This window comes from Lycium ferocissimum, chromosome 10 (assembly GCF_029784015.1).
Source record: "Lycium ferocissimum isolate CSIRO_LF1 chromosome 10, AGI_CSIRO_Lferr_CH_V1, whole genome shotgun sequence".
Lineage (NCBI taxonomy): Eukaryota > Viridiplantae > Streptophyta > Magnoliopsida > Solanales > Solanaceae > Lycium > Lycium ferocissimum.
Window position 1 is genome coordinate 40927378 of NC_081351.1, and position 23123 is coordinate 40950500.

Consider the following 23123-nt stretch of genomic DNA (forward strand, 5'->3'; position numbering starts at 1 on the left):
ACAAAATTTAAAATTCTTATTTACAATAAAAATATAACAGGAGTATGTGTAGTCATACCTCTCTATAACAACATTCGCATATAACAGCACCTCTCTATAACAGTCAAGTTTACTCGGAACCGATTTTTTATGTTATAATTTACTTCTCTATAACAGCATTTTACCCATAACAACAACAACCAACGTTATAATAATACGCTCTTTGTAAAATGACCCCCATATAACAGTTATCTTCTTTTTTTGGTAATATAATAATTAACCATCTTTATAAAAATAGAATATCTATGATTACGAATAATAAGCGTAGAGATTTCATTTAATACATTATTAATGACAATTAATATATATATATTAATCACCAAAAGATTTTACTTCGTTATACAAAGTGCGATTAAGCTTAGAGTTTGACAATTATAAAGAAAAATTAGATTTTATACATCTTTTTTGCCTATAATGGCGAAATATTATTTAAACGTCAATACCGTTATAGGTGTATAACAGCCGAAAATTTTTGGACCTAACGATGCTGTTGTAGAGAGGTTTGACTGTAATTATGCATGTTCTAGGGGTCGTTTAGTTGCTGGGTTTTTTAGCTGCTTTGTATAAAATTCAGCACATTAAATCTGGCGTTTGATTATCATTTACAATCCCGCGTAACTAAAACTTATATAGATACGTTATAAGTCGAATTTATACATTATTTTATATAAAATAGAATTATCAATACACAAATAATTAAATGCTAATTCGAACATTTCTACTATATATAAGAGCAAACTTAGGGACTTTTGTAGCCCTCACAGGAATTTTCAATTTTTTTTAAAATTTTGTAATTAATTATTTTTAGGTCCTAATCTTATTTATTTAAGTCATTTTTTTTAAGGTCTACTTTTCAAAAGTTATCCAATCTCCTACCTCATTTTTCATGTTCTTTGGTTTTCTGTTTGGTGCTCGATATCCGCATTTGAGCCCAATTAATCCAGATAATTCGCATTGTATCGCGCCTATTCGGGGGAAGCGCTCCCTCTAAAGATTTTTTCCATATCCATGTTCGAACCCCTAATCCCTAATTAAGGGAGGAGCAGCTCCATCCGCTGCACAAGTTAAATTATGTATTTGTCTTAAAAGTTCATTAACTGTGTATAAATTATTTATTTAGAACTAAATAACTTCGTAAAAATTAGGATACATAACTTATAAATGTCAAATTCTGGCTCCACATTTGATTTGAAGTAAATAATTTCATCAAAATGGAAGTTAAAATATTAAAGGATTAGAATGAAAATTTTGCTTTCATATATTAAAAATATACTTATATGAAATTTAATTATTACTAACGTAATTACCCACTTGTGGGACTACAATAGGTATATGGTTATTATTGTTATACACTTGTACTGACACAAATTATATTTCTTTAATTAAAATATTTACTTTTATATCTTGAGTTAAGCCCGGGCCTCACATAACTACTTACTAATAAAAATGTAAAACTCTAACAAGTAGCCAAACCACTGTAGTTATTGAAAAAGACGGAACAGATTAGCATTAAATTTTATGCAAATCTGAAAAAAAGAAGAAAGTAGCACCAAAATTAGATACCAACTATTGCGTTGACGGCAGTTCAAGTTCAAATTTTCCTCCTCCTTATATAGCCCCGTTTTATCTTGTATTGTCAGTTGGAAAGTGAAATATTTGTCGGATCAGGGATTTTGCCAAGGCAAAAAAAAAAAAAAAAAAAAATAGCTGATGAATTGAATACTCCTACATCAAAAAGGAATTTAACCCATCAATTCACAAAGATTTTTTGAGCTGTGAAAAAAGTGTTAGAATTTTAGATTCATTAGAAGAGTGTTTTTTCAATGAAAAGTTGAAAAGGGGTGTTGATATTTCATAGAAAAATCATTTGGGGTAGTGATATTTTTTCTTTCTTTTTTCATAATTCTTGAAAATTGGGTTTCATTAGTACATGTGTTTATTAAAGGTGGCGAATCCAGGAGATTCCGGTGAGTATGAAAGAGTTCCATCAACGGCAGGCGATGATTCGGGAACAACCACAGCAACTACAACCATTGAAGGAACTCCACAAACATATGAGCAATCACAATCATTTGAAGCAATGTTACAGCAACAAATACAACAAGAAACAGATTATCTTATGTCTGGTTCGGCAACTCCTATGTTTGCAGGGTATAGTCAGACAAGGGACATGTCTGCAATGGTAACGGCGTTAACGCATGTTGTGTCGGGAAGGAGTTACAGGCCTGAAATTAGCGGTGTTACGACGTCGTTTGGTGGTGCTGGTTCGCCATCTTCTTCAAGTTCAGGGTCATGGGCTGGACAGAAAAGAAGACGTGAACAAGAAGAAAGTGTTGCTACTGAGCAAGTTCAAAGGGTTTATAGAGGTTTTGGAGAATCATCTTCCTCTGTTAAACCTGGTGAGTAAGACTACTTTCCACTAATCATCTTTATAGATTTTTTTTTTTTTACTAATTTTGGGGTTCATTTCAAGATTCTTCCTATTTTTTCCTTCTCAAATTTCACACTTCCAGAACATAGTTTTTTCTTTTATCTTCTAGTTCTACTTCTTTTGTTTGAAATATAAAGATCTAGAAGATGAAAGGTTCAATTTTATGTTCTTCTTTACCCACTTCGGTTTATTGTTATCTGTTTTTGGTCTAAAAAGGGGATTTCCGTCCTGTTTCTTTCTCTAGGTTTTCTTATTTTACTTCAATTGTATTATTGCATGTTTTGTTTTTCCTTCTCAAATTTCAGAAATATTTTTTTCTTTTGTTTTCTAGTTCAAAATTCCGTTTATATTCTTCTTTTCCCACTTTCGGTTTGTCGTTCTTTGTATTTTTCAATAAAAGGTGATTTCTGTCCTGTTTCTTTCTCTGAGTTGTTTAAAATTTAGTTCATTTGTATTATTGCATGTTCTTGGAAATATGAACAGTGGATTACAATAAATATTCATTTGTTGTAATTTTTTTGGTTTATGTAAAACTCAAGTTTGATGCAATATCATTTGTTAATTATTTCTCTCAGAAGAAGCTACAAGCATGGCAGCACCACCACCACCCACCACCACCGCAACCACCGCGGCGCAAACAGCAGATGTAGCAGCTGAAGAAACAGGGGAGAGGAAGAGAAGATACAGAGGAGTAAGACAGAGGCCATGGGGAAAATGGGCAGCAGAAATAAGAGATCCACACAAAGCAGCTAGAGTTTGGTTAGGAACATTCGATACTGCTGAAGCAGCCGCTAGAGCTTACGATGAAGCTGCTCTTAGATTCAGGGGTAACAGAGCAAAACTCAATTTCCCCGAAAACGTGCGATTAGTACAACAACAACAACACCCTCAGCCTCAGCCTCAACCTCAACCTCAGCCTCAGCCTCAGCGCGCAACAAGATTAGCTATTTCCGGCTCCTCATCATCAACACCGGCTGCTTCACAATTCCCATTAGCTACACCATTTTTTCAATCTTATTATAATCAACCTCTACAGCAACAAACTTTTCAGAGTTCAGACATCGCTAGAGATTATTGGGAATACTCACAATTACTACAAAATCCAGTAGATTTTCATGGACAACAGCAATCATCTTTGTTAGAGCACATGTTGTCTGCTTCATCATCAATGGCTTTCTTGCACTCGAACACATTTCCTTCTTCTTTATCTTCCTCATTAGCAACCTCAGCAGGTTCTTCTACTTCTTCCCCTGCATATCCCCTGTTTTACTCTGCTCAACCATCACAACGTTTCTTTCAACCACAAACTCATCAGAATCAAGGTGGTAGTAGCAGTAGCAGCTCCAATTTTCCTCCATTTTGGACTAGTTCCGGCCAGTACCCACCTTCTTCTAGCTAATTTTCATACTTCTTTTTTCGGAGCCGTCAGCCAGAATTCTTTTTATTTTATTTTAGTTTTACATACTTTTTTTTTTTTTTTGGGGGGGGGGGGGGGGGGGATTGGGATTTTGGTTTTTGATTTTCTTGTGTTTTGTAATTCGAATGTAGGAGAGAATCGGACAAAGGCAGTCACTATTTTACAGGCATTTTTATTTTTGTCCTTATCGGAAAGGATAGATGGTTTATACTACGTATAGTCCAAGAAGAACAGTACAAGAAATCTAGGTTTCATATGGCATAGTTTGATACCCCCGCGGATTTGAATGTTCTTGTCATTTTGATGATTTACCAAAGAAGCTTTTAGAAACCATCTAAATTGTGTTGTTGTCTATTCTCTTTTTATTTTTGCGGCTTTGCAAGCTACCATCAAATTCAATTATTACTGTACAATTTTAATGGTGTTGATGATTTGTGACTCTGAAATTTTTTATACTAGTAATTTTTTATTCCTTTATGTGGACCTATGCTTTTATCTTATAGTGAATCCATCTGTTACGTTATCCTACATCCAAGGTGGTCAATTTTTTTTTATTTTTTTTTGGTTAAATTATTTATTGGTTTAAACAAATGGAGATTTATGTCAGTCGTAATCCAAACATAATTTAGGATTTTATCTAGATTTTGGCGGATTAAGAGTGTCAATGTATTAGCTAATGCCTAATGGATTTGATTAGATAAGACTTGTGAGTGGTAACAACGTAAACATCCCTCTGGTTGTTGCTATCTGTTGATATGATGTTTACTAGCTAGTTCCTCGTTAACAAAGCGTGAAAGAATGAGATTCTTGTGTCAGTCACCATTTTCATCTCGATCCCTATTATTTGGATTCATTCTTTTTGTATCTTTGTGGGCTTTGGATGATCTAATCACATGATAATTATTGAATCCGTTTGCAAATATTGTAAATCAAGGCTCCACATGGTATCTTGTCACGTAGTTATCGGAAAGGAACTCAGAGGTGGTCATCCCAACGTTTCTTTTAATATACACGTATTATAGTTTTTTTATTTCCGTGAACTAAAAAAATCATTTTCAAATGATAAAAATCATGATATCTAATTTGATTAAAGATGCAGAGTGTTACTAGTCCATTATTTTTTTTTTTGGGTGAATTACTACGTAACTCGATTGCTTTTAAAATATGATGATAATGTTAATACGTTAGACTGAGATATTCCATATCTGTATTAGAACAATCAATGTCATAGACATATATGCGGGTTCAAATAAATTTTTTACTCCTGCAACCCCCTCTCACACACATATTAAAAGGTTATAACTTGCGCACAATTGTTGTGATTTTTTTTTTAATAAGGAATGGCGACATGGATTTTTTCCCCCCATTTAAGCTAGAAAAGGCCCCTTGTTAACCTTACTAAATCAATATATAACTTTAAAAGACACTATAGGAAACTCCGTAAAATGATTTTGGTCCCCTAAATAAAATGATCGCAGCTAGAGGCACCGACTGTTTGTACTTAGGCGCTGAATTTAGCTAAATTAATTGGAATGTCTATATGCTCTTTGTTCACTTAAATTATGAAGCCAAACAAAACTTCACAGGTCATTTTCTTTCCTCTTGTGAAGTAAGGTCCTGAAGGAATGTACTAATACCTAAAATTAAGAAGTGTCACGATTGATAGTGAAATGCAGAAATTAATTGGAATGTCTATATGCACTTTGTTCACTTAAATTATGAAGCCAAACAAAACTTCACAGGTCATTTTCTTTCCTCTTGTGAAGTAAGGTCCTGAAGGAATGTACTAATACCTAAAATTAAGAAGTGTCACGATTGATAGTGAAATGCAGAAATTTTGCCAAGTCATTTGGAGAGTTATTCCTGACTTGAAGAAATGGTTCTATTGTTGTCATCACAAAATATCTTTTTCCTAACCAAAAGTATCTACTTACTCTCCTTAGAAAAGTACACCTCCAAGTGTCGGACGTTCGTATAATTAAGGGAAAAAAAAACATTATAGAGTAAAATATATAATAAAGCTATCTTTAAATGTACGGCATGTTTCTCTAGAAACTTATAATTTAAAAAAAAACGTGTTAAGGGCTTGATTAAGAACTGTTTTATTCTCTCTGTTTGGCCGTTCAAATAAATAGTTTTATTTATAAAACAACAGTGGGTAATCGCTCCAAACATAAAGTTAATTAAGCTCATTACTTTATATTCCTATTTCATCTTTGCATTTATAGGATCGATCTTCATTTAACAAAGCTAATTTTCATTCTGATGCTATTCTCTTCTGGTCTCCCACCACCTAGCTAAAAGTGGAAAAAAGCGATGTGCATGTAATCATTTTGCAACTTTATGTAAGTTCTTTCCTTTTTCTTTGTAATACCTCAAATGCTTGACAGCACAAATATTGAATAACAAATAGAGACATTTACTTGACCTTATTACTGCTTGAAAATAATTACTACCATTTTCTTGAACTCCATTATCTTAACAATCTTTGGAGAAGCTTAAGATTTAGTATATGTAGACTTTTCATGTATACATACATTTGTATAAATTTATTTCAAAGGTAATTGATAATTCACTAGCTAATTATATAAACCTGAACAATTTTTAACAAAAAATATTATCAGGAATTAAAAAAAAAAAAAAAAAAAAGAGGTATAGTTTTTGATGTTTTTCCTTTTTCTTTTCCGAACTAAAATTCAGACACGTTTTCAGAGAAAGATGCAACATCGTGGCACTTGCTTCATCATGAATCCAGTATTTTAAATGCGAAACACAAGTTTATGTGTAAAAGTTCACTAAAATACATTCATAATTTTAAAAACGAAAAAGGGTCAAATACACCCATATACTATCGAAAATAGTTTAACTATACCTCCGTTTGAGTATACCCTACTGTTATACATTTGGACTGATTCGCCCATGCATGTTCAAAATTAAAAGGATAGACACGTGGTGACGCTAGAACAAAAGACCCATCTCCAATTTTAAATATACAATTATCATTAAAACCTGCCCCAATATATTTAACTGGATCCAATTACCCTTTCCTAAACCCACTTTCCAGATACACTTTTCTATTTTTAAAGATAGAATCTAAGGAACTTAAATTTTGAATCCGTCTCTACTGCTTTATGTATAGTTACTTGGGATTGAAGGTTACGTCTCAAACACACTTTCTTCCCCTTCTTGAGTGTTTCATTCTTAAAGGGGAAACTTTCCCCTATTCTTCTTCTTTTTTAGTTTCTCTTTAAAAAATTTATTTTTATTTTTTGCGATGATTTAAGCACCCACGCAAAGAACACGTGACCAATATTGGATGGGATGTTGTTAAATTTGATGCTAACCTTAGCACCACATGTGATGTACAAGTGCAATGGATAATTCAAAGAACCCTATATTGTTCCACATAATGCATATAGGAAACTAGTTTTTTATTCTTTTTTGTTGGGGTATCATTAAATTCATAGCACTATTCTAAGGACACATTGACGTGTATAGATTGGTGACAATGAACTACTAGAAAAAAAGAAATTGGCAAGAGTTTGCCACGTGCTTTAAAAGCATTTCTCGAAGTGCTGTAAAGGGTAAAATTATTTAAGTCATGAAATAAAATAATGGGGGCATTTCTTTTGTGTTGGTTGTTTACGTACCTATTTCGGGAAAGATGAAAGTATGAGCAATCAACTTTTTCATGTGTAAAGAAACGTCTTAATTATGATTCGGATTGTAAGAGTACAATTCCAATCTAAATAGGGAAGATATGGTCGTATGTTCCATAAAACTGAAATCCTCAAACTATTTTATTTGGAGGACTCATATAAGCCAATTGATTTTAAGATTATAGTAACCAAAAAAAAAAAAAAAAAAAAAAAAAAAAAAAAAGGGTGAAGAAAATGCCAATCATAATTTAGTTTATAGTATGGGAAGAAAAAGACGTCTTGGTGAGAAATTGGCTAATTGGAACCATGACTAAAGAGTTAATGTTTCTTATCATTGGTTGCACTTCTGTCAAATAAATTTGGGAAAGTCTTGAGGACAATCACCTACAAGCTAGCAAGGACAATGAATTTTAGTTGAAGCAACAAATTCAGAATATTAAGATGTGATCAAAACATGTAAATGAACATATAAAATTTATACGTGATAGTCTCAAAGCTATACACAAACTTGTAGATGAAAATGGCATATTAGCTACAAACTTTGTCAAAGGTCTTGAGAACAAATACAAACCTTGAGGACTGTTATTCTAGGCAAGGCTTCATATCCAGTGCAGGGGCGGAGCCAAGTGTGATGAACCCCCTCGGCAGAAAATTACACGTGTATATTGAAGGTTAAAATTATTTTTTTATGTATATATGGTAGGTGTTGAACCCCCTTGGCTTCTTCGTATGTTTACTTCTTCATATTTTTAAACCCCTTTACAGAAAATCCTGGCTCCATCACTGATCCAGTGGCGGAGCTAGGATTCATATTAAGGGGTATAAAAAAAAAATATAGATATGTCACAACCCAGGTTCGAACATGGAACCTTAGGGAATTTTTGCAACCCCTTAATCACTGAGCTAAACCTTCAACTTGTGTCAAGAGATGTCAACACTGGTATATATAGCTATAAAACCAAAATTCTACCCATCTATACAATGTAATTTTCCGACGAAGGGGTGTCGTTTGATACCCCTCGGGCATGGGTAGCTCCGCCACTGTTCATATCCAATCTTCACTCAGTTAATTTGTTAATCAATGCGAGGTTACAATATGAGAGAAGAAGATAGCGCGAGAAGGATCATGTTGATCAACTCATGATTTTTCAAGCCCAGAGAGGACAAGCATGAGGAAGAGTTTAATTCCAACCCAAGTTCAACACGTACATCATTGGTGGATAATTTGGGAAGGTAATTAATTTGGTTTCCAAAATAATCAGAAAAGCTCTCAAACACTAGTAAATATATGCCAAATTTATGGAAGAAACAACCACAATCCTACCAATCTCAACCGGAAACTCCATAAGGAATCTCTGCATTAACAATGAACCGTCAAACAACAATCTTCACATAGACTTTGAAGCAAGTTTGAAGTTGTATCATTGTCAATGTCTAGCTTGAGGGGATGACAGAGAGACCGTGTAGAACTCAATTTCATATTGTTTAAGATTTAAACATTTACATAGTACATGCTTATGTATATTATTAAGATCGGGATTGTAAGAGTCCAATCTCAATTTAAATAAAGAAGACATGACTATATAATGATGTTACTGCCTCATGTAGAGAAGCAAGAAAAGAAAACATAAAGAGTTGCATCTTGACATTCAATATGGTTTATAATCTTCTTCAAAAGCCGAAGATAAGTGGGAACGCCATTTATCACTTTAAATTCAAAAACTGTTTTTGGATTAGACATAATGTATGTGTCCTATTTTTAGTATAATGAGCGAAACGTCCGGCAAGAAATGCATATTGAGTGATCAATTTTCACCAAATTACAATGAATATAACATGTCATGAAATGTTTGTTTAGTTGCTGATATTTGCTACTCTCTCCATTTCATAATCAGTGTTTTTTGCTCGGGCACACCCCTTAAGAAAACTATCCACTCTTAGAAAGTAAGAAGTGTTTTTACTTACCTTTAATCAAATGTCTTGAGAAAAAAGTAGTAGCTCTTTAATGACTTCTTGATTATGTAAAACTCCACTTATTTAATTAAGAGTAGAATTGGAAGAAAAAATTAATGCCTTCTTGATTTTGTGAAACACTACATATTTTAAAACAAAATGAAAAGGTAAAAACATCACTTATTTTGAGGCGGGGGAAGTAGTTAATATAAGGTGATAAAAACTCAAATCAATGATCATAAACTCAATGAACTTGAATAAAAAGATCTTGCTAAAATTTAGGTTTGGGTTTCCCTTCACTCAAATGACTTGCGCCAAACTTGATAAATAATGTTATATGATACCATTTCGGTTTCGATCCGCTGTATCCGGGGGTGGATCCACCCTTTAGGGTGGGGATGGTGTGGCACCTCCTAGATTAATAAATTTTTTATATACTTATGTTGTAATTTGCTTAAATTAGGTTAAATATATGATCTTGCCACCCCAATCGTAAATTAGACAAAGGTGTCACAGCTGGTAGACACAAGTTTGAATCTATCTTGAACATTTTCCGACTCCCATTTTTCTTTGTGCTTTTTACTTCCTTTGTACCAGTAATTCGCTTTTCGGCTCTCCCAATTTTCTATTTATCTTTTTATTATTTATATTGCCTTTCCTCTTTTCTATTATTTTATCTGTGATATCTAGCGAGAACACACAAATAGAAGCTTCAAAATCCCTTAAATTAAGCATTTCTCTTAATCTCAAATCTGTAAGTATTTAAATCGAAAAACTTGGGTCTCAATGAGAATTTTGGATTGAGATCAAAATTTAATTTTTTTTTATAATTTCTTTTGTTTATTTCTTCCTCCGTCCATGTTTACTTGTCTATATTTGACTAGGGACACTCTTAATAAGCAATAAATAAAATGAGAAATGAATTGGAGTACTTACTAATAAGGGTAAAATAAGTATATAATGATAAATTATGTCTTGGTTTTTCAAACTATACAACTTACAAGTAAAAGTGGACATATATTTTTAGTATAATGGACAAATAAAAATGGATGGAGGGAGTGTATCATAAAAGTTTATGCTATTCTATAATTGTTAAATTCAATTTAAATCACTTTACTAATTAAATTGTGATGGAAATTTTGTAAGTACTGCTTAGAAAAAAACATAAATTTATGATTTATTTTTGAGTTCTACATTTACTTATGGGTGTATTTACCCATTGAAGAGTTTTTCTGTTATTTTTCTTATTTTGATTGGTGTAGTTCCCTTATTGAAGATATTATTTTACTTGTGCAAATTCATTTTTTAATATACATAAGAGATGCAAGTCCATGGGTGAAAATGTTGATTTTACTTCTGTTGTTAATGGGTGTGATTTCTTATTTAAGATACTAATTATGTTCTTTTCTTGATTTTTGAGATGTATTAAATTGACCCGAATAAACTAAAAAGAGATGGACCCAACCTAAATACACATTACTAATAAGATGTACATTGAAGAAAAATGTAGCATCCGCCGCCTTCAAAGTATCCATGTCAAAGAACTAGTGTATTGGATAAACATAGAGTTATCTCCACTTTTTTTGTTTTATAGCGTCCACTCTTTTAGGTCTTATCTTTGAAAAAATAACCACTGACTACGCAACTAAAGGGGTTGAAAAGTGGTTATTTATATTTTACTGCCTTTTCCTGTACATGGATCCACCTCCTCAAAGGTTAGCACAGAGGCAGGAGTATAGACTTTGGAGACAAAAGAAGATCTAAAAGGTCTCCAAACTTGGTTAAGTCTCTGCTTTATGTCTCAAAGATTCAAAAGATATTAGGAGTCTTGAAACCTTTTTCTACCACCAAAGCAATAAGTTTGGGTATGATTTATTCAAAAATTTCTAATACTACCAAAGGGATTGGGCTCCTCTCCATTTCCCTTCTCTCCATTTTCCCCAAGTTCTATCTTGGATTAGAGACATATGGCATGGATTAGAATTAATGGCTAAGATTTAATTGACTAAAATAAGGCCCTAACCATGATTACATAATTAATATCTTATCCATAAATATATTAGAATATTTTTCTCTCTCTTGCTATTTACTTTTCCTACCTAGTGAAATATCTTTTCTGTTTTATCCGATTATTGTTTGCCACTTAATTTTTTTCCCTAATAGACCCATTATTCAATTGGTGATATTTTTCATTTTTTCAATTATGATGCTTACTAATTCACATAATATAGACCCCATTATTTAATTGATAATTGTATATTTACAAAGAGTTGTCTATATTTAAAATATCACCATTAAAGAGTTATGATGATTGAAAAAAAAAAGATGGAATATTAAAATAGGAAGAGAGAGAAAATATGTTAATATATTTATGGATAAGTTATTAATTATATAAACTATGATTAGGGCCTTATTTTAGTTAATTAAATCTCAGTCATTAATTCTAACCCATGCCATGTGTCTCTAATCTAAGGTAGAACTTGGGGGAAATGGGGAGAAGGGAAATGGAGAAGAGCCCAATCCCTACCAAAGTGAGAATGCTATTTTTTGTCATCAATTGGCAAATATGGCGGCCTGCTTTCCTTAAACAACGAGGTTGTTTTCACATTAAGAAATAGACTTCTCGAAAACTTGTGAAAAGAAGATTGGTAGGATAAAGATGATAATTAAGGATTAGAAGTACCCTTAAATTGCACATTCATAGTGGAATATATGATGGATGATTTAGTTCAAATTCGTAGTACTTCAGGGATAATTTTGGGTCAAAATTGGCACCCGTTGAGTATTGTGATTTATAGTACGGTCAAACCTCTCTATTACAACATTATTGGGTATGAAATTTTTTTGTTGCTATAGAGAATAACCGTTATATACCTATAACAACATTGACATTTAAATAATATTTCGTTGTTATAGGCACAAAAGATGCATAAAATCTGATTTTTCATGTTTAATTATCAAATTCTAAGCTTAATCACATTTTGTATAACGAAGGAAAATCTTTTAATGATGAACATATATATATATATATATATGATATTTTTTTTGTCATAAATAGTGTATTAAAAGATCAAATATTTGGTCAAAATCTCTAACTTATTATTGGTAACTATAGATATTCTATTTTTATAAAAATTGTTAATTATATACGGAAAAAAAAAAGTATATACTTGTCAGGTACTTCATTCTGAACTCTGTTACCCAAGTAAAATGAAATATTTTTTATTGGTGTTGATCTAATTTACATATTGTGGTGAAGGAAGATAATAGTAAGAGCATTTCTATTGTGTTGTCTTTTAAAATTTGTTGTGGGTCAGATTACGGATATGGCCTTCTGCAGGTAGACAAATTTTCCCATATTTAACGGGAGAATGATGTATATATACATAAGAATAGGTATATTTATGAAATATGATGATACTTTTTAGTTTACAGAACATAACGATAGATTTCTTATAAAATCTATACAAAAATTTTTGCTCAAGGCTTGAAAAATTCGCTCAAAAATTTGTGTATGAAATGTGTATATTTCGCTCTAGACGTAGAAAATATTGCTCAATATTATGTGTATGAAAACTGTATGAAATATGTATATGTTGCTTAGGGCTTAGAATTTCCCTCACATTTGTCGTGTATGAAAATTGTATAAACATTGGTATGAAATGTGTATAACTCAAGGCTTAGAATTTCGGTCATAATTTTTTTTTATATAAAAACTGTATAAAAATTGGTATGAACTATGTATATAATTGTATACATGTTGTATAAAGCTCATGTTAGGTTTTAGGAAATTTAATACAACTATAACAATATTATATACAATTTTCATACAAATTTAATACAACTACAACAACATATAAAACTTAAAAAATAAATTTCATACAAACTCAACATATAATTATCATTCAACTTTAATACAATTTTGAATTTCACTTCGAAATTTGAAGAGAAACTTAATTTCAACAGATCAACAATCAGTCCGCTAATTTTCCTAATTTTTCTTCGTTTTGAATCCGCATAAGTGCGATAATCAAATTTGAGATAACAGAAAGTTTCATATTCTTGATATTGCCCGATCTGATAGTTGAATTTTTGAGTAGTTTGTTTGTTTTTGCGATGTTCGGAGTTGTTTTCGGTCTTTTGAAGATCTGCATTTCCTATATATGATTTGGTATATGTTGCTAACTTTGAAGAATGGCTTCATTCTCTCAATATTTTTCTAGATCTGCATATTTCTAGATTTGTGCTTTTTCAAATCGCTTTTGTTTAGATCTGCCATCGGAGCGTGGCCTGAACTTGCCAAAAAAGACGTCAAAGAAGGGGAGAAGGGCAAGAGAAGGGTGGTGCAGTGGAGTTCTCGAAGGAAACAAAGAATGGGAAGAAGGGGAAAAGAAGAGTGGGGTGGCTCTGTTTTGGATGAAACGGAGAATGTGGAAAAAGGGAAGGACAGAGTGGCTTTTAATTTTTTCAAATCTAATATGTCTTGTTATTAAGTTGTTATATTTTGTAAATAAGGAAAAGTAGCCTTATGTTTTGTAATATAGAGTTTTACGTAATATTATTAATTTTCTCATATTTAGATTTTAGAGAAAAATTAAGTTGATGTTGGGCCTTAATTAAAATTAGGCTTAGGCCTCATTTGTTTTCATTAAGATTAAGACGTCTGAATCTGAATGCACATGTGAATGATTAAGACGTTGTCTCTAGATCTGAACACTAAATGATTAAGACTGTTTGTTTTTCAACATCTGAATGTGCATAATGTATTTATTTAAACATAATAAATATACAATCCAAACAAAAAAGTAACTAAATTTTAAAAAATAAACACAAATTTAATAAAATAAAAATATTATTTGATAAAAATTGGAACATTTATGTTTACTAGTAATGATGAAAATGTTTGTAAGTGGTGGTGGGTAGGTCTGAGGGTAGGGCGGGGGTGGTTAGGGGTAAGGTAGGTGGGTGGTGGTGGTGTGGGGAGAGGGTGGGGGATGGTAAATGGGGTAGGGGTTGGGTGGGTTTGGGGGGTGGGGTAGTGGGTAGTGGCAAGTAGGTGGGGTTGGGGTGGAGTTGGAGGTGGTGAGTGGGGGTAGGGTTGGGGTGGGTATAGTAGAGGGTTCGGTGGGTGGTGGTAGGTTGGTTATGGGGTGGGAGTGAAGTAGGTAGTGTTGCGTAGGTGGGGGTTGGGGGGTAATGTTGGGGGGTGGGTAGTGGAGAGTTGGGGTAGGTGGTGGGAGGGGGCGGGGGCAGGGGCAGGGGTGGAGCCGGTGGTAAAAATTATCCATACAAAATACCTCTTAATAGTATTAAGACTTTGTTATAGATCTTAATGATTAAGACCTATTCAGACCAAATAAGTGCTTAGATCTTAATGCAAACAAATGCACTTAATGGCCTAATGTCTGAACCATTCAGATTCAGATTCAGATCCCCATTAAGTGCAAACAAATGAGGCCTTAAAATCACAGGTACAACCTGTTTTTTTTGCTTGGGATCCTTTCCAAATTTATATCTTGTTGCACGGCTGTCCTTTAAATGGACTGGTCTTTAATTTTTGGCCATCAAATGGGCTCGTCTTTAATTTTTAGCCTTCAAAATCGAACTTATGCCTAGTGGGGCATAAGTTCTTTAAGGGAGCAGGCATAACTTGTGAATATTATGATGTGTAACTCATGCCCTCTCTTGGCATAAATTCGATTTTAAAGGATAAAACTTATAGACCAACCCATTTCTAGGGAAAAAACTAAAAGACCAGCACAAAACAGGGTCAAAAGTGCAAATGGCCCATTTTTTTTTGTCCTTCAGCATTTGGCGCATGATAAATTAGATGCCGCAAGGCGTAATTTACGTTTAACTTCGACATATGTATCATAATATACACACAAATTATGACAGACAGGACAAAATTATCAACACTCAATATAATCTGAAAAAAAGGCATAAATTTAGATTTCGCTCGGCATAGTTTACGTTTAATTTCGGCATATGTTTCATAACACCACACAAATTACATTGGACAAGGCAAAACTTTCAACACTCAACATAATCTGAAAAATACTACAAAACTTATTGCCGCATAACTTAATTCCTACATAGTTTATGCCCGAGCAAGGCAAAAGTTCAGTTTCCGAAGATAAAAATATTACAGAAATTATGCCTTTCGAAACAGTTCTGAATATTTTCATTAAGTAACAAGAACAAAAATTAAAGATCACTAATATGAGGGCCAAAAATTAAAGACTAGTGCGTTTGAAGGAGAATCCGCGCAAATAAATGTTTTCTTTCTATCTTATGTATAAATCTTTTGAATTGATGTTCCAAAAAAAAAAAAATCTTTTGAATCAGAGTCTAAATATGATCAGAGAAACTCTATGTAAGTGTTTCAATAACTAGGCTTTAAATAACTTTTTTTTTTCTCTCTTTCTTAAAAATGAAGGAACGAGGGAAAGGGGGAAGGAAATTATATAGATCTTTTTTTCTTTGGATATAAGTGTCATAAATACCTGTTAATATAGATTGTTTTTAAGGATTTTGGATTTTATCATATTGTTATATCATTGGTCAAAGATTGGAGAAGTCTAGTATGAAAAATTAGCAAGACTGCTATTTAATGGCAGCAATGATCACAATACATAAAATGGGAATGTAATCAATTAGTCTGCTCTTTTAACATTTTAAGTGTTTTAGGGAAGAAGTATTGATAAAATACAATCTTCATGGATTTCTCCATTTCACAAAACCTGTTGAAACAACTTGTTATTTAGAACTTAGAAAGAAATGTCTAACCTTTTATCACGATCATGTAATTTTTTGTATAAGAATTTTACTTAAAAGATCTTTCAGTTCCGGCTCATTTTGTATGACTACGAGATTGGATGAAAGTTTAGACAGTTTGAACATGTCCCGGTTTGTAAAACTTTTAGGGCCATTTAGTTATAGGTAAACCTGTTAACCGGTTAGAACCGGACCGGTAACCGGTTAACAAACGGGCCGGTTTCCGGTTAAAAAACCGGAACCGGCCACCGGTTAAAAACCCGAAACCAGACCGGTCCGGTTCAAACATGTCCAAAACCTCTTTTTTTTTTTTTGTATAGTATTTATTAGTATATTTACCGACTAACAGTTAGCAATGACAAGTACAATACATATATATATATATATATATATATATATATATATATATATATATATATATATATATATATATATATATATATATAGTTATATGCTTAAGTTATACTACGTATATCTAAAATATATTAAGAATACACTTATATATATTAATATACTTAGGTTATATAACTTAAACATATATATATATATATATATATATATATATATATATATATTACTATTATATATAAGAGGGAATGTGAGGACTTTTGTAGTCCTCACAATAATTTCCCAAATTTTTAAAAACTTTTTCATTTATTACTCTTATGTCCTAATTTTATTTATTTAAGTCAATTTTTTTGTTTTTTGTTTTTAAAGTCTACTTTTCAAAAGCTATCGAGCTCCGGGGACTTTTGTAGTCCTTACAATAATTTTCAATTTTTTTTTAAAACTTTTTAATTAATTACTTTTAGGTCCTAATCTTATTTATTTATGTCAATTTTTTTGTTTTTGTTTTTAAAGTCTATTTTTCAAAAGCTATCGAACCTCCTACCTCATTTTTCACGTTCTTTGATTTTCTGATTGGTGCTCGATATCCGCATTTGAGCCCAATTAATCCAGATAATTCGCACTGCATCGCGCCTATTCGGGGGGAGCGCTTCCTCCAAAGATTTTTTTTTCATATCCATGTTCGAACCCCTAATCCCTAATTAAGAGAGGAGCAGCTCCATCTGCTGCACAAGTTAAATTATGTATTTGTCTTAAAAGTTCATTAACTATGTATAGATTATTTATTTACAATTAAATAACTTCAGAAAATTAGGATACATAAGTTATAATGTCAAATTTTGGTTCCAAATTTGATTTGAATTAAATAATTTCATCAAAATGGAAGTTAAAATATTAAAGGAGTGGAATGAAAATTTTGCTTTTATATAACTACCCACTTGTGGGACTACAATGGGTATATGTTGTTGTTGTTATTGTTATTGTACACTTGTACTAACACAAATTATATTCTTTAGTTAAAATATCCCTTTTATATGAGTTTGTACAATATGGCACGGGCCTCACATAACTAGTATATATATATATATGTATGTATGTATGTTTAAGTATACTATATATATACTTATAACTTATATATTATAACTTAAGTTATTTATAGCTTAATTTTTTCTAAGTTTATAAATTCGTATATACGTGTGTATATATATATATATATATATATATATATATATATATATATATATATATATATATATATTAAGTTATATGCTTAAGTTATATACATATACCTAAAATATACTAAGAATATACTTATATATATCAATATACTTAGGTTATATAACTTATATATATATGTTTAAGTATATATATATACTTATAACTTATATGTATATGTTTAAGTTATATGTATACTTATAACTTATATATTATAATTTAAGTTATTTATAGCTTAAGTTTTTTCTAAGTTTATAAATTCGTATTTTATAAATTAAGTATATTTATATTATAAGTATATTCTTAGTATATTTTAGTTATTTTTCAAGTATATAACTTTCTAGTTTTTAATTTAAGTAGATGTATATTATAAGTATATTCTTAGTATATTTTAGTTATTTTTCAAGTATATAACTTTCTAGTATTTAATTTAAGTAGATGTATATTATAAGTATATTCTTAGTATATTTTAGGTATATTCCTAACTTAATATAAGTAAAACTATGAACACAAATAAATAGAAGAAAGCTCAATGAGCCATATATTTTATTCATTCTTGGATAACATTTATTTACAAGTTCTAATTTTTTTAAACTTGCAAATAATACATGAGTTGCAAAGAAATAGTAGAATAATAAATTCACCAATTGTCAATCTTTTGGCTAATTTCCCCCATATCATATTCGGTCATGGAGATATCTTCAAAGTCTTCCATTTGGTCCGCTCCACTTGCTATCAAATCTTCAATCTCTTCCTCTTCGCCTTCCACCGCTTGTAAGTTTTGGTTGCGTCGCTCCGATCTAATCCAATCGCGAATGCACACTAATACTTGCAAGCTAAACCCGGATAATGAGTGTCTATGGTCTCCAATTTGTTGTCTTCCTTGGCTAAATGCACTCTCCGAAGTCACGGTTGATATTTGAACCGTAAGGATATCTCGAGCTATTCTTGAAAGTATCGGATAACTTGCCTTGTATTTGTTCCACCATGCTAAGACGTCCAAATCATCTAGTTCCTTGATATCCACATTTGGCTGCATCAAATAAAAGCGATATTCATCAAAGTTTGCATTATGAGAAGTAGTTGGATGTGAATGTAAAACTTTTAAATGCGACACACCCGACATGCCCTTTTTGCTACTTTGAGAAGTAGTAGGGCGCGGAGCAACGGATGTAGCATTTTCTTCCAAACTAGAATAATGACTAAAAACTTTTCCAAACTCGGCATCAATCGCGAGCTCGGCGTCAGCTAAAGATGGTTCAACTCCCTCTTCAATTTCTAAAAATGTATAAATTTGACCAACCAATGCTCTAGTATAAGACATTTTTTAACAAGGATTTAAAAGAGAACCCAATATAAATAAAGTTGGGATGAAAAAAACACTTCTTAAATTTTGTTGTCATATTAAAAATAGCCGCTTGATAACCGGATTTATTTTTATACTCTTGTAAAACTCTAGCTATTTCCGCTAAGTAGGCTAAAATTTCGGTTACCGTGGGATAGAATTGTTTAGAAAAAGCAAGAGTTGCATTATAAAAATTTTCTAAGAGTTCAACACATTTCTTAACATCTTCCCAATCCGTAAAATTTAACCAATCATCATTATTAATATTATATTTGTTGTGAACTTGTTGTATGGGAATCCTATACTCATATGCTTGTTGTAGCATAATGTAAGTGTAGTTCCACCTAGTCTCAATTTCTACTTGAATTTTCCTAGGTCTAAGGTTATTTTCCACACAAGCATTCTTAAAATCTCTAATTCTTCCCCTATTAGCATTACAAAAAAGAAACGCAACCGCATCTCTAACTCTTTGAATAGAATCTTCAAAACACACAAGACCATCTTTAACAATTAAGTTTAAAATGTGACAACTACATCTCACATGAAAAATATTTTTTAGCGGAGAGTTTAATTTCCTTTTTTAAAGACCAACCGACTTTGTATTATTAAAAGCATTATCTAAAGCAATATAAAGTGTTTTTCTATAAATATTAAAAAATCTCATAATAGTAGACATTGAATCCGCTAAAAATTTTTCATCGTGACGACCTTTCCCTTCATCATATAAAAAAGCTATAATTTTTTTTTTGCATCACCCAATTATCATCAACCCAATGACATGTAATAGAAAAAAAATCTTACTTGTTAAGACTAAGACCCAAATCAGCGGTAAGAGAAACATTACAATTTAAAGAATTAAATACATGGCGCAAATAAAATCTATATTTTTTATACAAATCTATAACATCCGCTCTACAAGTACTTCTAGGAATACCCTCAAATAACGAATTATAACAACGTTGAATGTAAGTAACAAACCCCAAACCCGAAGGAAAAGAAAATGGTAAACAATCATAAGCTACTATTTTAGCTATTTCTACACGCTCTTGTTTCTTGTCATACTTAAAACTTTTACCGGTTCGTGGGTCTATCGTCATTTGAATACCCCCAACATTTGAATCCGTTTGCTCTCCCCAAACATCCATATGTTTCTTTCTCATATGACCATTTAGTGTACCCGTTCCACCATCCTTACTGATTGTGCAGGACCTGTATCTCTTATGGGTTTTTCGGGGGCTTGTGTTTCATCATCATCATCAATTTCATTAAAAGGGTTGGTATAATGTTGTTACATTGCCTCATGATCTAAAAGTGGATTATTTTCACCAACATCAATACCTAAATTAGGTGTTTCCTCCACAAATGTTTCCTCATTAAACCCACCCCTAACAATACCACTACTACTGGCACCACGTCTAAATCTCTTCGCCATTATTAAATAGAATTAATTTAAACCACACTCAAATAAATCACAAGAAAATAAATTGCGTAAATTAAATTGCGAAAATAAAGATAGAGTTGGAACGAAGGTACCAAATTGCTGGACTAATTTCCAACAAAGTGAAGGCGGCTAGAATTGCAAATCCACCAAAGCTACTTCGGATTGTAGCAAAATCACCAACTTCACCAACAATATTATAATTGCAAAATTATAATTGAAACTATAATAAGACTTTATAATATTTAATTGAGAGAAATTTAAAGTGCCTAATTGTTGCAAAGTAACTATAATTGAGAGATTGAGAGAAAGAGAAGAGTGAATTGGTGTGGATTAAAATGAAAATGGAGAGGGATTTATATAGGGGTGGGGGATGGGTTAAAGTGTTAAAAAAAAAAAAAAGTTTGGGGGCTAAAATATGGGTTTGGGATGTTTGGCAACGGCCATTTTTGCAAAATGGACCGTTGGCCAAAGAAATGTCCAAAAGACCCAACTCTATTTAAAAAAAAAAAAAATTAATTCTTAGGTTTAAATCGGCTCCCGATTTTACCGGTTTAACCGGTTCCGGTTCCAAAAAAATTGAAACCGGACCGGTATATAATAAACGGTTAACCGGAACCGGTTGAACCGGTTCCGGTTTTACCGGTCCGGTTACGGGTTTGAACCGGTTAACCCGAACCGATTGACGGGTTTAGTTATAGGGATCAGGGGTAATTGCAATATAAAATGGGTTCTTACATAGATGTACTGCCAAACAAAGTATTTTTCACCCGCTGTAGACCAAAAAGAATTTTCAGTCACTGTAGCCTAATGCTAAAAATTTCAGCGTTACTCCTTCGCTTTATTTATGTTCTTACCCCATTAATGGCTCCTCCTTGCTTCCACCAAAATTTCCACTTAAAGAAAATAAATCAAAATCACTACCATTATTAATATGATTCTATTTCAGATCAAAAAGCAAGACAATCATCATCTCTCACAATTTCATCCTTCCTCGCTCTTAATCAAATTTTATTTTCGTTTTTTCTGTATGAAATTCATCAAAAATAAAAAGGATCACATCACCAGTCTTCCACAACTCATTACCATAAAAGATTGTCATTAAACTACCAGCACCATTATAAAGTGTATACACATTATATAATAATGTATAAGAGATGTGTATACATCCATATACACTGCTATACAATACTTATCCATTGTATAGGTAATGTATCTATATTATATAAATAGGTTATAATCGTGTATATACGTTGTATAACAGTGCAGATACACCTATCATACACATTTATCATACAAAAACACCATCCCACTGCCATTACACCTCCATTTCAACACCATAATTACCAAACAAGACAAAAAAGAACTAGAAGAAGATACAGAAGTTGTCCACCAATTTCTTTGTTGAACCTTTTTTATTTCAGATCTGAAAGCTTTTCCTCTTTGAGATGGGAGTTACAAAACATTCGTTACCATCCTTATTTTAACTAAAGACCTTAAATTTGAGTTTGTAGCAAGAAGGAGCACAAGAAAGTAGGGGTGGGCATAAATACCGAAAATCGAAAAATCGAATAGAACTGAATGAATTCGGTTTTTCGGTTTTCGGTGTTTCGCTTCGGTTTCAATTTTTTTAAATAGCAAATTCGGTGTTCGGTTCGGTGTTCGGTTTCGGATTTTCGATTTTTCGGTTTAACCGAATATTTAATATAATATTTTTTTATATCAATTTGTTCGTTGTTACTTCGTTAAGTCTTGACGGCAGCTGCAGTCATACGCCGCTTCTTTTCTTGAGGGGCTAGTATGCTATTGTCTTAGTCTTATTGCCGGGTGTTGGCCGGGTGTCTTTGGCAAATCGTGCCGCCGTTGCTAGCTAGTCTTTGGTACTAAAGACATTCTTAATATGTTGATCATGAATCATTTGGTAACGGGGGACTATTACTTAACCAATGCCAAAAAATCGAATTAGAAAACCGAAACCGAACCGAACCGAACTAATTTGGTGCGGTATTCGGTTTCCACTTAAAAAAAATCGAAACTGAACTACCAAACCGAACAATGAAAAAATCGAACCGAACAACTGAACGCCCACCCCTACAAGAAAGAAACAAATAAGAAAGAGAGAAATATGGAAAGATAGATAGAGATAGAGCTGTCAATATGGGCTTGACCCATGAGGCCGGCCCAACCCAACCCTTTATTTAAGTAGGGTTGGGCTAAGATTTTTTTGGCTCATATAGAAGGGAGGCTCAAAAACCCAGCCTCTCTTCGCAAAGCCTCGGAGGTTGAGGCACGGGTCGACCCGAGGCCGGAAAAGAATAATAAATAATTAAATTTAAAAAAAAAAATATATAAGTAAATTAAACAAAAAATAAAAAGTAATGAGAAAAAAGAATGTACTTACTACTAAGTAGTAATTAGAAACTGGAGTAATACTTTTTAGTCTTTAAATTTATATTATGTTTAATTTTTTTTGAACGTGATCTGAATTAGTGATTAAAAAT

At 32.2% G+C, this 23123-nt stretch overlaps 1 protein-coding gene across 2 annotated transcripts; it reads left to right on the forward strand.

Annotated features, from left to right (window-relative positions):
• The first annotated feature begins 1718 nt into the window (after positions 1–1718).
• On the forward strand, positions 1719–4315 carry LOC132033877 (ethylene-responsive transcription factor ABR1-like). 2 transcript variants are annotated; one of them, XM_059424012.1, is made up of 2 exons: positions 1719–2438; positions 3049–4315. In XM_059424012.1, exons 1-2 carry the CDS (start codon positions 1970–1972, stop codon positions 3867–3869), a joined length of 1290 nt encoding a protein of 429 aa, XP_059279995.1. In that variant the 5' UTR covers positions 1719–1969; the 3' UTR covers positions 3870–4315. The 2 variants fall into 2 exon arrangements, with proteins under 2 accessions (XP_059279995.1, XP_059279994.1); XM_059424011.1 differs by having other exon boundaries at positions 1721–2438; positions 3046–4315.
• Positions 4316–23123: the final 18808 nt, after the last annotated feature.

Coding starts and splice junctions, on each gene's coding strand:
- LOC132033877 (XM_059424011.1), top strand. CDS start 1,970: ATGTGTTTATTAAAGGTGGCGAATCCAGGAGATTCCGGTGAGTATGAA. Junction 2,439..3,045: donor ATCTTCCTCTGTTAAACCTG/GTGAGTAAGACT, acceptor TATTTCTCTCAG/AAGAAGCTACAAGCATGGCA.